General features: G+C 43.7%; 1 protein-coding gene across 2 annotated transcripts; it reads right to left on the reverse strand.

The window, feature by feature from the left end:
- Positions 1–105: 105 nt before the first annotated feature.
- inf2 (inverted formin 2) lies at positions 106–9,622 on the reverse strand. 2 transcript variants are annotated; one of them, XM_070842829.1, is made up of 22 exons: positions 9,224–9,622; positions 8,713–8,828; positions 8,334–8,493; positions 7,470–7,503; positions 7,069–7,210; positions 6,786–6,918; positions 5,996–6,580; positions 5,401–5,546; positions 5,222–5,283; positions 5,014–5,116; positions 4,825–4,910; positions 4,592–4,692; positions 4,407–4,477; positions 4,213–4,320; positions 4,049–4,119; positions 3,824–3,944; positions 3,578–3,742; positions 3,194–3,296; positions 2,930–3,082; positions 1,749–2,621; positions 1,419–1,472; positions 106–663 (listed from the first exon to the last, which is right to left on the reverse strand). In XM_070842829.1, exons 1-21 carry the CDS (start codon positions 9,618–9,620, stop codon positions 1,420–1,422), a joined length of 3,783 nt encoding a protein of 1,260 aa, XP_070698930.1. In that variant the 5' UTR covers positions 9,621–9,622; the 3' UTR covers positions 106–663; position 1,419. The 2 variants fall into 2 exon arrangements, with proteins under 2 accessions (XP_070698930.1, XP_070698931.1); XM_070842830.1 differs by lacking the exon at positions 1,419–1,472.
- Positions 9,623–16,436: the final 6,814 nt, after the last annotated feature.

Raw genomic sequence — 16,436 nt, forward strand, 5'->3', positions numbered from 1 at the left:
AAAGCCAGTTATTACATTTAGAGTGTGTAGCCTGCTTTTCCAATTGGTTTTGTTTGCATCCTTACCGCCATCAGAGTGAGTGGGCTGACACAAAACAAAAGACTGAACTGTTAATTCGCTTTTATTAAAATATAGTCAACATAAAATGTTACAATCCATTAAATTTTGTTTTTATATTTGGGTAAGAGATCATCTGGATAATAGGCTTTATAAAGAAATTAAGACCAGGACTTTTTGATTTGATAAATATTTTGCACCAAACACTGCATCTTCCTCTCTATAGGTGCTTAAAGGTAAATAGAGCATATAGCAAATCACATTCACTGCATATTACAACAATTATACAAAACATATAAAGCATATTTAACTTTTTTTTTCTTGAATAGCTGTGGGACCAAAACCACTCATGTACACAAAAAACAACAGCTCATTTACATAAAGTGACACTTTGACATCCATGCTGTGAAGATCCCAGCATTAAGATGCGTCGACTCCTCTTGGTCTGGAAAAGCAAAATCATGGCAGGAGGAAGATCTCAGCATCTTCCTCAAGGACTCGGTATTCATGTAGTCTCACAAAATACACTTCAGTCCTTCCAGTTCAGAAATCCTGTGCGAGATTAACATTTCCTTTTTCCTCTCGATTTCCTTTTTCTGGAGTCACCTAGGGAAACAGAGACCACAGTGAATAACTGGAATCAAAAATGTATCTCATTAAAAACACTTTAATAACCTTTAAAGTTATTCACAGCAGGATAAAACTGTTGCTTAGGAGAAATGTATTCACAGTTGTTTGCAAACTGGCTTTAGGATGCTTTAAAAAGCTTTTTTTTTTTTTTTTTTAGTGGTAAAACCATTTTTAATGCATTTATATCACATACAGCATCTTTCATCCAAAGATTAACAAAAGCACACTTTACAGGAAGCACACGAGACTGTGTTAGTAGGTTAAACAGTCCCAGTTGCAGATTCGCAGAATGGACAAGAAAATATGGAAGGAGAAACACAAAATTGACAGCTTTCATGAAATAACTCAGTCCACGGTGACTTCACAATGACTTCACAGACTGCACGGCTGCTCGAGACCAGAAAACTGATGTTGGATGATTTAACCACTGATTAAAGAGCATTACTGCTGTACATAGTGTTACTTTTAGAATTAGTTTTTCCCCCCGATTTAATGGACATTAGAATCACCTCGAGACACATTTGATTAAAAAGATGTTAAAATTTTGGTCTGATTTGGAAAAGCATTAAAGAGAGAGCGAGTGTTAAAAGCCAGACGACAGAGACAAATGAAATCCAGATTCCAGTTAGACCAACAAATGACGTGTTATTTGGGACAAAGCTTCGACGGTGATTGAGCTCATTAGGATGATGTTCCTGCTTACAGTTCGCCATCCCATCGATTTGACCTACCTCACTGCAACACACAGCCTTTTTTATGTTTAGTGTGTCCTTTCCCACTGTTACCTTGTGTTTCAGAGAGTCAGAATGGAGAACAGAGCATTCAAACAAACTGGCCATATTTAAATCCATTCAACATTAAATCTGCACACTGAATTCTATACTCAATAAAAACACAGGTTATCATGCAAAATACTTAGGAAAACACACTAAAATAGCCGCTATATAAAATATAAAACGTTAAAGGCAATAAAAACAAAGCAAATGAGGATTTCCCTTTAAGACACATGAAGAGACTAGCATTCCAAACATGATCTTTATTTAACTTAATGGAGAAATTACCTTGATTACTCTTCTTTTTGTTTCGTTTAAAGAGACTCTGTTTCTTTGGCTGGGGCTTTAGGGATGGAGGCACGGCTTCAGAGCCTGACGGCAGATCTTCTGATCGCGGTCCATCTGTGACATCACACCCCGTGATGTCCTCACCGAGTGTGGTCACACTGCTTTTAGGGTCCGAACGTTTGCCACTCACAAACTCGTCTTGCCCCGATGTTTTTACAGTGTTGCATTCCCGCTCCTCTTGGCCCTTCTCTTGTCCTACAGTCTCTGTTAAATGGCTTATTTTATTACTAGTTTCACCCTTCCCATCTCCCAGTATATTGCTTTCACTACTCTGTGTCACATTGTCTGTATTAGGCAGAGGACTTTCCTTGATCTGAACATTGACACTAATGTTCGCTGGCTCCTCAGGCATCAGCTTCTCTGGTAAAATGCTGGAGGTGCCATCTAACACAGCGTCTGACAGGTCCAACTCTGACAGCGAAGATGGGCTGAGGACGCTGGTCTCTGTTGAATCCACTGAACAGCCATTCGTGGAGAGACGCAGTTGATGTTCTGCTTCAACCTGAGGCTGGGGTTGTGTCATATCTAGTGAAGACACTGCGGGTTTCGGTGGGCGTTGACCCTCCGGCAGCGAGGCAGGTCTTTCCGGGGGTGCCTGTATTGTCGTGGCTGGTTCTCCTGGGAGTGTGTTGGGAGCTGCAGCTGCTCTGTCTTGCACCGCACTCTGTGGTGCTGGTGGAGGCTCTTCTGATGGGCTGATGAAGCCGTTCACTTCGCCTGCGCTGGCTGGGTGACGCTCTGTCTGAGGTTTGGTGGGAGCGGTAGTGGTGCCCATTTCTACGGCATCTCCGTCTGCAGGCTTCGCACTTGATCCTGAGGGGAAGAAAAATGTAGCATTGACGGTGAAGGTATACACAGTGAGACCATTATTGTCCTTGAAATGGGGTGATGTTTCGCAGCAAGCAAAGACGCATGAAAATAAAATGCGGTCCATGTAAACAAATGCTAACATAGCCCAACAAAGCAGCTAAGCGATGGCGCTAAGACAGCAAGGCGGCAGTGGTAAAGCACAAATAAAAGCCCCTAGGATAAAGCAGCAAGGCTGTGTTGTGGCTCGCAGTTAAGTGGCTCAGGAGCGGAGCTAGGAACTGCGGATGGAGGCCACAGTCTCTTGTCCTTACCAGATGGGCAGGTATCCCTACGCATTTCACTAGAAGGGAGGCTTTCCGAATCGCACCTTGGCCTGGTCTTTCTTAGGCTGAAACCTTTCCTGATATCCGCCAGGAGGTGTTCGATGATGCAGCCGTCGTTCTGTGGCACAAAGCCTTTCTTGACTGGTAAAAGAGAGAGGGTAAAAAGAGGGCTTAAAACACATGCAGTTCAAACTACATCTTAGTTGGGAATTTCTAGTGCAGCGACAGTAAGGAGGGCTGTTCACAACTCACTTATTTTTCCATTCTCTCCCTTCTGTCTCTTGGACTCTTCCTCTGCCAGCTGCTTCTTTCTCTTCTCAGCCTTGGCTGCCTGTTCTCTCCTGGTTTTGTTTTCCTGTTATCATGAAAGTGAGGATTTCACTCACTGCCAAGTACACAGTGTACGTAGCAAATTGTCTTTGTGTCATTTGGGCAGACATTTTCCAGTCCCCCCCCCCCCCATAGTACAGTGATGGTGGACTTCACTGTGCAGTGTGTATATATAAAGTGCATTCACACACACACAGTCACAATAGGTTTAAAAAAATACACAATATAAACCTACAGTGTATAAAAGACCACAAATCATAGGGACAGTCACATTATGACTAACATCAACAAAGCATCCTCCCTGACCTTCAGTGCTTTGACGAAAAGTGCTCGGAATGTCCGGATGGTCCCAAACAGGTCCCCGAGTGACAGCTGACTGACATCTTCACATAAGTAAACAGCCAGCTCGCTCTTCTTCTCCTCCAACGCAGTCAACCTTCCACTTAAAGCTTGACATGCCTCCAGACTTTCCTGCAGCAGTGAAAATGAGAGTAAAATGAAACTTGGGAAAAAAAAAAAAAACCATAGGCAAAGCAGGAGACACTGTCTCACCTCAACAACTTTTGTATACTGCTCCTTGACGTCTTCGACAGAGTTGGAGACCTTGTTGGTCGTGCCATTCAGTCGTTTTAGTAAGGAACTGGCTTCTGACTGAACAAAGTCCAGATTAACTCTGAGGGCAAAGTGTAAAAGCTTTATTTAAATGTCTGTTACAGATCCACTGAGGACCAATTAAGAAGGACCCTGAGCTAAAGTAGATGTGAAAGGTTTCTGTACCCTGCTGCTTTTTCACAGATCTCGATATCATCTGGCAGCTCCAACAGCTCCGGGTGGTTCGCCTCTGCTTCCTTTGCAAAACAAGCCACACGCTGGGTAATTAAACAGGTTCATAAATGAGAGGAAAAAAATAAGTTATGGCAGCTGTGTGCCAGTTTGTGTACCTCCAGGATGTGATGAAGCAGCGTAATGCGGCTGTTGTTGGCCTTGGTCTCTGTGAGCTTGAGCAGAGAGCTGATCTTGAACCCCTCTGCGTTCCCTGTGTGACTTCCCTGGAAGTAGACCGATGATTAAAAATGCAAGCTCTGTCTAAATGTCAGCTTAAACGAAATACACATGAGACCGACGAGGCTCTTACATAGTTGAGAAAGTTCCCAACGTCGAGGATGAGCCTGCAGAAACTGGGCATGAGGGTGCTCGTTCTGAGAGCTGAGAAATGTGTCACATCATGCTAATGTGAGTATTTCATATACATCTTGCACTGGATAGTTGCAAAAGAATGGCAGCGGCGTGCGTGAGAATAGAGCTGAAGGGTTTACTTACACTGGCAGGCCTCCTCCACCAGCTTGACTTTAGGTTTGAGCATGTCCAGCACTGATGAGGTCTCCTCACACAACAACATGCACTCAATCCTCAACTGATAACTGGGGGAATGAGCCAGAAAGCAAAGTAAATGAGTCAAGTGTGACATTATGCATTGCGTTGAGAATACCAAGCAAGCACATCATTAAAAGTTAAAAGCAGAATTGGTGTAAAAACTGTATATATATACACACCATGGCACAGTGAGGAGGGAGGTGTAGAAGCGATCAACATTTGCCAACTTGTCTTTTTCTCCTTGGAAGGACTTCAAATTTTCAATCTGCATAAAAAACAAAACAAAACACAGTGACTCAGACATTTACCATTTTTTAAATGACACATAAGTGTGCACAAACATCTCTAGGTAAGGATGGAGCACAAACCTCATGCTTTTCTGGTAGGAGCTTTAGAAGCTGTTTTAGCACCTCTACATCAAACCTAGAGCGGTCCCCATTCTGAATCATGGCTACAAAGTCCTCATTTTTGCTGGACAGAGAAAAATGAGAAATATTGAGCTGGAAAACTGACCAAACTATTAATAAAACAAAACAAAAAAAAAAAAAAACATCAAAACAATGTACAATATCTCACCATTTGAACTGCTTTAGGAATATGTTCAGGTTCAAGTTTTTCTTTGGATCAATGAATGTAATCTATGGACAAAAAGAGGAGTTAGAGAGGCTTATTGATTATTCGGCTTTGATAATCAGGTGTGTTTGTTCTGAGCGCTACAGCTCTGCGGAGCCGTGTCGAGTGTTGACCAAGCACACCTCTTTAGGCTCCTTCTTGACAGGAGCAGCTGCCCCCTTGTCTTTGTGCTCGGTCTCCGGGAGACAGAACAGCTGCTCGATACTGCTGTAGTCCGGCTCCCGAGGAGGAGGCTCCTTCTGAACCGAGGCCCACATGGAGTGACCATCTGTGTGTGCGCAGGAAGAGAGGAAACTGTCATGAGCTCATGTGGCTCCATTTTGTATCAACATAACACCACGGCTGAGACTCATTTGAAAGCGTCTCAAAACCCGAGGGAATCCTTTGCAACACCCACGTTAAATAACAGCCACGTTTGACATAATCGTCTGTCTAGAGTGCAGCTCGCATCAATGTTTCATCTCCATCATCTATTCTCAACACAGGTGCCCTCTGCCAGTGTCTTCACTCACGCTTCTCATAATGCTGTTCTATTTATCTATTTAAAATGGCCTGAAGGGGCGAATAAGGCAAAGATGTTCCTTTTTAGTGTCAGCATACATCAAACTGACACCCTTGAACTTAAACTCAGCCGGGGTGTTCTGCCCTCGTGACAAGATGACAGATTGTCGTCATAATGATAATTTCAGCCTTCGCAGGAATGTTTTATCCGCTCACCGGTCACAGCGCGGAGTTTCTGCCAGTTGAGCTTTTTCATCCTCAGGGTGGGGCATCGGCTGGTCGTCTTGGGTGCAGCGCACCCCAGGGCCTGGCTGGTCTGAGCCACAATCATGCCTGGGGGAGGAGGAGGAGGTGGCGGCATGCCAGGTAAGGGAGGTGGAGGTGGTGGTCCGCCACCCATCGATGGTAGCGGAGGGGGTGGGGGGGGCGGCGGCGGCATCCCAGGCAAGGGAGGGGGTGGAGGGGGTCCACCAAACCCTCCAGGTAGCGGTGGAGGAGGCGGAGGCGGTGGGGGCGGAGGTGGAGCTGGGCACTGATTGGATGGTTGGGGCAGGGAAGCAGTCATACCAGGGGGTAAAGGAGGAGGCGGGGGCGGAGGGGGAGGCGGAGGAGAGGCACACAGTGGCCTCTGAGAGGATGTGATGCTTTTGTCTGACTTCACTCCGTCCTGATGGTCGAAATCAGTCTGCACAGACTTATCCGCTTTCACCAGCTGCCCGTCCACCTCATGATGACCTTCACAGCTTTTTCCTTTGGAGGACATCAGCCGCTGCATGATCTTCTCACAGGACTCCATCTGAGCTGGAGCACAAATCCAAACAAACACATGCTCACACTGACAAATCCCATTTGAAACACCTTCTCTCGCTAAAAACAAAGGCTTCCAGCCGTCCTGGATAATCCCTCTCTTTCACACATGAATCACTGAGCAGGCAATTAGCTAGCCATTAGCCTCTTCAGAGTGTTGACCTAAAGTGAATGCATTGTTGCTTCAGCGCTGACTCACGGTCCTGGGCCAGTAGTATGGCTCTGTTGGTGATGGCCTCCAGAGCCAGCCAGATATCGGAGCGGCCAGGCCCCAGCACCAACAACGTCTGCAGGATGGACAGCAGCTGCAGAGAGGTCGGAGAGCTGCTCACCTGCACACACCAACACACGCATTCGCACAAATGAAGAGGGGTGTTTACATACTTGTGTCTACATACCTGAGCCTCAAAAACATAATGAATTAAATGGTGATTCATTCAGTCTCCTGTTAGTTGTAGATGATAAAACCAGTCAGCTCTCACCTTGTTAAAGAGTGTAGTGAAAACCTCCAGGTGATTACTCATGTCAATGCCCCCATAGATCCGCAGCAGCTCCTCCTCATCCTCAGCCATTGCCTCTTCAAAAGCTTCACATTGAATAATCAAGTCTTCATCCTCCTTCTCCCTGCACACCACACACATACAGATCACTGATGGGGGCATTTAAATGCCATTTCCAATTTTCAAAAAGCGATGGCAGTTGCTCAAATTACTGTCATTAACAGAAATGCATTTCAAACATTTTTTTCCTAAAAGCACCATTTTACTTGTAATGATTGTGAACTTTAAAACTAACCTTTAAAACTTAATTTGTTGCGTAAAAATCTGCTTTAGATGTCAAAGAGACTGAAAAATCAAATGTGAACAACAGAAGGAAGGCTCACCTCAGCTTTGGCAGAATATCAAGTAACTGAAGCCCTGCGGGACAACAATAAAACACAATGCTGATTATCGCAACACCCAATTATCAGTTTTTTGAGAAAGTTTATCTTCAAAAGGTGTCACGCATCTCTCCACTGTGAGATATGTTCGGTTTTGGGGAATTGGCAGGAAGTCACAGGTGAGCAATCACAGAAGAGGAGTGGCCAAACAAGTAGCTGATTGGTCCAAGGTGGTGAGTGGCATTCTAATGAATCTACGAAGGTTTATACAGATGTGGCTATGATTGTAGCTGTCAAACTGTCTCAACTGTGGCAATCTTCAAGCAGCTGGTAGCTCAGTGCTCAACACTGCGGCCTCACAGGAAACAGGTTCAAGGTTAATCCTGTTTTTGTCCAATAAGTGGAAGGACTGACTTCACAGGCTACAAGAAAGAGTAATCCATTATTGAAAACAGACGGATGGACAGCGAGTTTCATTCAGATGGCCTGCTCTCTCACAATGACATAATCAAAATAACAGTGTGATTTAATCAGTGTAAGAGTGACGACATTTTCTTTAAATTGTAACTTCTGATAGCCACTAGTTATGGTGTAAAATGCATGAATACACAAAGCTTTAGCCACTTGAGGTTTGCTTGGTTCTCAGGCGTTTTGTCAAAGCGAGAATGAGGCCATTAGACCTATTCTTAGACGGACCCGGTGACAGAGATATTTGTAATAGAGCTCTTGCCTGCTGCTGATGGCCTGCTTTCCTCACTGCACACTTTCAGCACAGAGGGGAAAAACAGTTTACCACAGTGTGACCTTAGTCATGATGACTCCAGACTCCTGATCGATTGTTAAGAAGCAGCTGAACAGAGAACCTACCGATAAACTCCTTTCTCATCTTATCTCTCTGCCTGAGGTCATCCATCCCAAAGATGAGGGCATTGATGACACTGAGGAGTGTAACCATGTAGGGGACGTTATCTGCGGCCTGCAGCTCGTTCATGATCACACTGAGGCGATACTGCTGTGTCTTCACGCCCTGAAGGGGAAATTAAGAAAATCAAGAAATCACCTCAGTGTCACTGAGGAAGACTGAGATTCTGAAGGATTGTGATGATTGTGCTTGCAATGCACCACTAGAGGGCGTTGTTTATTAGTCAGAGAGAAGATGGAGGCTCACTCACAGTATATCCCACAACTTAACATTTCAAAAAACAATCTTAGAAAGTGTTACTCTTCTACATGTTTGTCTACTTGCCTTATAGTGGTCCAGGGCATCCAGCGCCAGGCGGTGACCGTCTGTAGAGAACATGCTGAGGGCAGCAAGTAGCTCAAACACTTGCTTCTTCACCATGGTGTTGGAGGTATCCAAGGCTGCGGGACATCATGATCACAAACATCAATACATCAATTCTCTTAGAGCGAGCCCCTATCTCTACCCTTTCTGCCATGTCCTGCCCAGTCCTAAGCAAATTGCTTTGTTTCACCGCCTTAAAGGCAACTCAATTTGAACTTTGTCCTCTAGAGATGTGGCTACGCATTGCAGATAAACATGTGTTTGTGTGTTTGAAGGTGAGAAAATTCAATATTTTCAATACACTTTTTAGTGAGGTCATGAAGCAAGTGTGCGTGAAGCACATGACTGTGAGTGAGTCACACAGCGCAATCTAATCACCTGACTTATGACCAAATGACAGCATATGAACACTATGTGGAGAAGTAAGTGCAGCGTGTGTGATGATTTTCCACAAAATGAAGGAATAGTCAACCTTGGGAGAGCTTCCGAATGTATCCCTCATTATCTATAATGAAGTGGATCCCTGCGGAGGAGTTCATCACTGCCCGCACGCAGCTGATGCAGGTGAGTTGCAGAAGGGCATCGGCAATGCGAGAGCAACCCCGACCGGAGAGGCGGTCCAGGGCCTCCAGGAGGAGGTCCAGCCCACTCAGCTCCAGGAACTGGACCATCCATGTCTGGTCGCTGCCCTCCAGGCGACGCTTCAGCCCTGAGTAGTTGACCACAGTGGGAACCTGCAGCAGCCTGATGCACAGCTCTGGATCGGCGCTCTCCAGGTTGGCCTCCTGCTGGGTGTCTGAGTCCTGTGAGGACCCCAGGCGACCCCTGACTGCTGCCCACTTCTTTTTCCCATCTGACTTCCCTGACATGATGGCTGTTGGGGACAGAAGGGAAACGTGTTCACACTTTTCTCAATGTTAATGTGCGCAGATTACGAGAGACAGTTTTCAGCTATTAGTTTTCAGAAAACAGTTGTGCTTGTTTGGGACCGCAGATGGTGTCCGTTTGCACCGCTATCTGATGGTTTTGTCCAGTATACTGTGTCGCCATTATCCCAACCAGAGGAAGCAGGCAACAACAAGGCCTTATCAAAAAGGAAAACAGAATAGGAAATGATAGCACTGCACTTCTGCAGATGACTAAAAGATATGTCAGCACAGCAGTCCAGTCATCAGCAGCTCTGCCAAACATTCCTGCTTAATCCTGCTTGAAAGAGATGAGACTTGCTGTCAACTCGACAAATCCAGGCTCCGCGTGGCCTGAACAGTGTATGTCGCAATTTACAATATAGATAACTACATTCTCAAGCTCATTGCTGAGATATAAACATTGGACAACACACACAAAGCACACTTGTGAAAACTTCGAAATGGCTGCCTACCTTTCACAAACATCATACCCACGATTTGACATTGACATGAATACACACATTGATCCCACAAGTGGCCATTTTTAACCCCAGAGCACAGTCCCCTCTTTTACCAACCTGTCTCACCCCTGAGCTGCTAAAAACAATCCACAGCGATGCATGTAACTAGTACAAACACATTCCCACACTCTAGTAAAATCAACAGGATAAGGGTTGGGACCAAAAAAGGGGAAAGCTTTTGGCAAACGTCTAAAAATACTTTCTCTCTCCTGCTGTAGTTGTGATATTAGGTAGTCCAGCATAAATGAACAGCACGATCCTCTCCTCTGCCTACAGTGGTTGATTTCACACTTGGCAAAGATAATATATACAGATGAAACATTGAGTGCTGATGAACAAACACAATTCTCTGCAAAAAAGGTCATTCAGAGAGCCAGCCTGGGAGGAATGGGAGCTCACTTTTGCAAGTCCGTAAGGCTTCACTAAGGAATCTTCTTTTTCGCTGCTTCATTGTGATTCTACACATAATGAGCTTTGTGAACAAAGCACAGTTACAAGCTGTAAATGGCTCAGATTTCAAAAGAGAATTTGAAGCGAGCACAAGTAATGACTTGTGAGAAATCTCACAAATTGGGTTTCTATTCACATCAGTAGAGTCAAGGTAAAATGACACTTTTCTCACATATTCTGGCAGCGAACAACACTGCAGCATTTCAGTCCTGCTGCCAGTGTGAGAGTGTTACCGTGGCAGCAAGCAGGCAGACAATTGTGCTCTACAATAGGCCTTTCACAGTACTCTTCAAAGAGCAGTGTTCATATGGATGGAACGCTCCCTGCCCCCTTTCGGGCTAATAAGAGTTACGCCAAGCAACCATCTAAACACCCTCTGACTCAGGATTACATTGTTCTTTCATTTGCGGTGTGTATACACAAAGTTGCAAGTTGATGCTTGTGATCTGGAGAGTTTTCACAATCATGAACACATGTGAAGCTACAAGGGTTCAGTGAAATGCACCAAGAGTTTTGTTAAATGGATTCACTTCCTGCAAAAGCCACAGTTATGACAGTTCAAGGGAAATGCTGTGTGTGTCATGTGTGCTGTAAGCTGTACCGCTCAGCATGGCTCAGGAAATTTTCATAAGGAAGGAAAGGACTTTCCCAGTACAGGAAACTTGGCCCGAGATAAACATGGCGGTATGACAGCTCATGTTCCTCTTTTGGACATGAGTTTTCATTTCAGAGGATGTCGATCTGATCCAGAGTAGTGGGATATACTGTTTGTGCACAAACCTCATATTGAGCAGATACGTCACAGATCAACTGTGATGGGAAAATGCTTCCATATTCTTTTGTCTGTGCTCCTTAAATATAAGAAACTTTTGCTTGGCGACCTTGTCGGCCACAGCTCCCACATGCACCACTAATAGCAGGCTGATTCACTGCTCACAGGACGAGCCTACAGATCTGTCCTCTGGTTAAACCTCCCACACAGCAGCCCACTGCTACTGTGCAGCTCCAACACATACAAACGCGCAGAAATATCGCCACTGATTTATTTCCTCTGAGACATATGTGAAGCTTATGCATGCTAATTTTTTTTCCTACAAATGTTCTGTGTATGTCAGCAATAACTAATGAGTAAGTAAACTCACAGATTTAGGGGGAAATCATTAAAACTCACAGACCAGTTTACACATTTTTCTGTCTTTTCTCATTTCCTCTTCCTTCCACTGGAATGCCAGACATAGTTGGGATGTTATTATAAAATTGAATTTGTACCTTTAGACCTCTGAAATGATGATAGTGGATTTCCTGGCGCATAAATTATATGTTAACAAATGAAACATATGTTGCCTGGAAATTGCAAATTATAGATGATTATTTAAGCTGGATTCAAAATGTTTCTACAGTATTTGCAGAATGATTAACAGACAACATCTGGTCCACATTTCCCTGATATCCTAACCTCCTCTCCTCTCCTCTCCTCTCCTCCCTTCTCTGCTATTTAGGGGAGTGACCGACATGCCCACAGGCACAATTTGGAGTTGAAATGTGTCTTTTAGTAAGAACAATACTTTCCTCTATTCCCTGACTGTTTGATGATATCTTTAAGCAACTGTGTGATTGATGTAACATCTGCACATTTAATTAACATCTGCACATGTAACAGCCAGTACGGTCTTAAGACTGGGATCCTCAGTTCTGGTGAAATTAGGCAACACAGTTTTTCCCCCCCCCCATCTCAGCTTCCTTCCAAGGAAAGACAGTTTAGAGGGAGCAGCCGACTACCACCTCTGGGATGGCTGTGACACCAGGATACATCTGCCAGTATGGCAATCTGCATTGTGATTATAAAACAAGAAGATCTGAAATAGCGACGTTAACGGTGAAATATCTTTACTTTGAGCTGCGATTTCCACACATACCAGGGGACATAACGGGACTCGTCACCTTACAGTGGCGAGTAAAAGACACCAGAAAAACAAAACGGTAACGCTTGTTACTTTCGCAGCCGCAGCAGCACGTGTCACATCTTACTGCGCTGTTGCATCGTTATAGATCACATACAGACCGATCATGATGCCTTACCTGGTTTTATTCCATAAATATGCACTTGAAGAATCGCGTCCTCTGGTGTGTTTCAGATGTTGGGGCGCCTCTCAGTCATCCAGACAACCTTTGCTTCCTTCCAAAGATGGACATGGACCCCCAAAGATTTCGGCACTGTATTGCAGGTCAACCCCCGTGTGGTATGCCCGATAGCACCGCTTTCAAATCGTTACGGTCCCTGAGCTTTCACTCATTTATGAGAGACTGACAGCGTCAAAACAGCAACATTACAGAGCAGAAAGATCCGGTCAATACTTTCATATTAAAACACGAGCGACTCGACATGAGGAGCATAGGTATGAAGAGAGACGCACTTTGTACATTTAATCAAAGTAAAAATAAGTAATACAAGAATAGACCAATGTTACCATGGTTAAAAATTGATTACTAGCTAGCTACAAGAGGTACCCCTGCCTACAGACTGCTGTGTAATGCTGCTGGCCAATTACGGTTGGAGTGCCATGTCCAATTGCACAAGTTACATAAAAAACGGATTTCAATTTAAGGATGGAAAGAAATATTATATCCAGCTTATTTTCAATGGAAAAACAGACGCCGCCATGTTACGTTTATGTGTGCGAAACTTCCGGTCAAGCACAGAAGTATAAGCTAGCTGGGCTAACAGCTAATTGTTAAATTATGTTGTCCCTCTATAATTCAACAAAGTAAACAAAGTATCATTCATTAAGGCACGGCGGTCCCTGTAGTATGAAGTACAACACAGTCAGTCAAGTAAAATAGAGTCCACAAATGAAATAAAATAGTTTGACAACTTGTCTAACAGCTAAGCTAACATAATCAACTTACCTCGCTAGCTAGAATGTTGGATTAGCAACACATTAGCCTCCAACAAATAGCATGGCTAATTTAGCAGTAAACTCACCACAGAAAAAACTAAATAACACACACATAGTTTAAAAAAAACCAAACATAATAAATGGAGTACATACAGAAAGTGCCACACCCAATGTATATGAATAGCACATTGAAGATGATGGACAAAATATGCTTGATCAGATCTTGCTCACATAACTGTAGTTTAACATCAGTTAATCTTCAACTGCCGTGTAACTGGGCTGTTGCCACTGGCAACATAACCTTAAATTAAAGACGACTGCTGAAAGAATGATTTCAATCACAGTAAATGTATCTAAATATTTTCTCATTGCATATTCACACTCTGAGGGGGGGTTCTGTGGCCAGAGTTTTATTTTGAAGGCGGAATGGCCTGATTTCCGGTCGTACCCTGCCTGTCATCGTCTGCCTTGAAGCTTTTTGTGGTGCTGGATGCAGCCAGTGGTTGGGCCCTCCTCCTCCCACTCACTCCCCATCCCATCAGCTGGATCTGACCTCAGGCGGACAGTCGCTGCTGGAAGGATATTTAGCGCTCCAGAGTTAATGTGGTTTTATCTGATAACTGAAGACACAATGGCTGCCCTGAGGGGCCTGAAGAACAATAGGACATGTCTCAGCAATTCTAGGAATGTAAAATCTTCCACAGAGCACATTATCATCCACCATATTGATACAAGTGGGGGAGCCAATTATAGCTCATATAGTACCTGCAGAGCATGGAGACAAAAAAATTCTTAATTATCTTTGTCAAAATGTCCCATAATGAACAACATGTTCCTTTGACTAAAAACGGTAAATAGCACAAAACATTAAATTCATAATTAGCTGAGCTTTTTGGAATATACATATAATTATAAAAAATACAAAGAACTTTTTAGCTTGCAAGAGTTTCATGCCTCAGAGAAAGTTGGCCTGCTTCAGCTCCCCTGAGCCAAACTGTCACCATAAGATGCTTTATCAGTCCAGAGGAAAATGGGGCATCGACCATAGAGAAACCAACACCATGAGTACTCAAGTTACAACACCAAAGAACATGCAGGACAGCTGCATTACCAGCCCGTCACAATGAAAATGACGATTACGCACGAGATTACTTTGTTTAAACTGAGCGACAAAAGCTACTGAGCAAATATTATAACTCATGATGAGCTCGTTGAACAGGATCATGAAACCAGCATCAAGCTACCAATACTTCAAAGTAATCGCTCTGCGCTCACAACAAGTGATTTTCGACTATGATCTCAGGCACAAACTGGCCCTTTAACCCGCTGGTCCAGCTGTGAAACCTTCTAGTTTTGTATGAGGGTGTGTCTGCGTCAGTCAATAGGATTTAGTGTGTTTGCTGTGTTTGTCACAGGCATCCTGGAAGGAAAGAAAGGTCATCACAAGTGACATGAGGGGCTGAACATACTAAACCCTATAGGAAGCAGTAACACCGCTTTTCAGGATGAACATCACGAGTGCAGCCAATCAAGAGTTTCCTGGGCGTTCATGTGTAATAGATAACTGTATATATATATATATATATATATATATATATAGCTTTTTACACCATTCTATTCAAAATCTACTTATTTGTACATATGTTCTACATGTATGTAGCATGAAGGGACTACAACTTTCATTGCTTTGTGCAACCCTGTGTTGTAAAATGTCAAATAAAGGAGCTTGATACCTTGATAACATTTAGGTTTTTCATAATCCTTATTTTAGCCTCTAGATTTCTTTGAAAAGACTGCTCAAAGACGTGCCAGTACATGTTCCTGCTTCTGCATCACTATGGAGCCCAAGATAATGCTGCAACAGTGCATTATCTTGGTAAAACAGTTTAGTTTATCACTAAACCACAGACAGATATCCGGAGGGAGAAAAAGAAAAAGAAAAAGGTCTTTTGGAAATTTCGTTATAGCGTTAATCAATAAAGCTAATTCTACACTATAAAACTATAGGTTTTGTCTCAAGGATCCAGATGTTTATGTGCCTTTGGGCTTGACTAGTCAGCAGTTTTTGTAGTGAATGATAACAGTGAAGAAAGATGTTCTGATTTAGGGCATCTGTTTCTTTGACATTTCATTTATGATCCTTTCTTCAAATCAAAGCCATGTTATTATTAGTATTAAACTAAAGTCATTTTCTTCTGACTGGCGATCCCCAGGTACAAATCAATGACTTTTTTGAAATATAAAATGCTTAATAGAAGCACTGAGTTTACTGTTTACATTTTACAGTTGATACAGGGTGGGGGGACTTAAGCAGAAGACACTATGGTTCAAAGGTAAACAGAGGTGGAACCTGGCTGCCCAAAAATGAAAACACATGGTGTCAAGTGTTGTAATAGCCTACTTCCTGTAGAGGAAGACTGGTGCATGAGATCGGCACATCCAGGAACTTCCCCTCCTCGGGGGGGGGGAACACCCGCGGTACACTTTGATGCAAAATAGAGGTACAAAACCAAACCAATAGAAAACCACCTGAATGAAATTACTATTAGAAATACCCCAGAGACACCGTGTCAGGCAAAGATATGTCCAGATAAGATAAGATTCATCTGCACCACCTTCAGTCGCGTCCCTTAGTTTTCCAGCATCAAGCAGGCCCTGACCGACCGAGGCCTGCCATGGCTAACATTACTTTACAGCCTACAGTTCACTTACGTTAGCCCCGTCAGTGTAGCCTGAGCTCCAACCAGTAACTGTTAGTAGTCTACAAAGAAACCAGGCCCCACTACAAACTATTCTTTATCGCTGTGAACTTTTATACAATTATTAGCCACCTTGACTCTGCAAAGAGATTGAGCGCTCGCAGGCTCTCTGCCACTGTCCCGCCCTTCATCTGTTCTAGTAACATTTAG

The sequence above is a fragment of the Pempheris klunzingeri genome, chromosome 13 (genome assembly GCF_042242105.1).
Source record: "Pempheris klunzingeri isolate RE-2024b chromosome 13, fPemKlu1.hap1, whole genome shotgun sequence".
NCBI classification, from domain to species: domain Eukaryota; kingdom Metazoa; phylum Chordata; class Actinopteri; order Acropomatiformes; family Pempheridae; genus Pempheris; species Pempheris klunzingeri.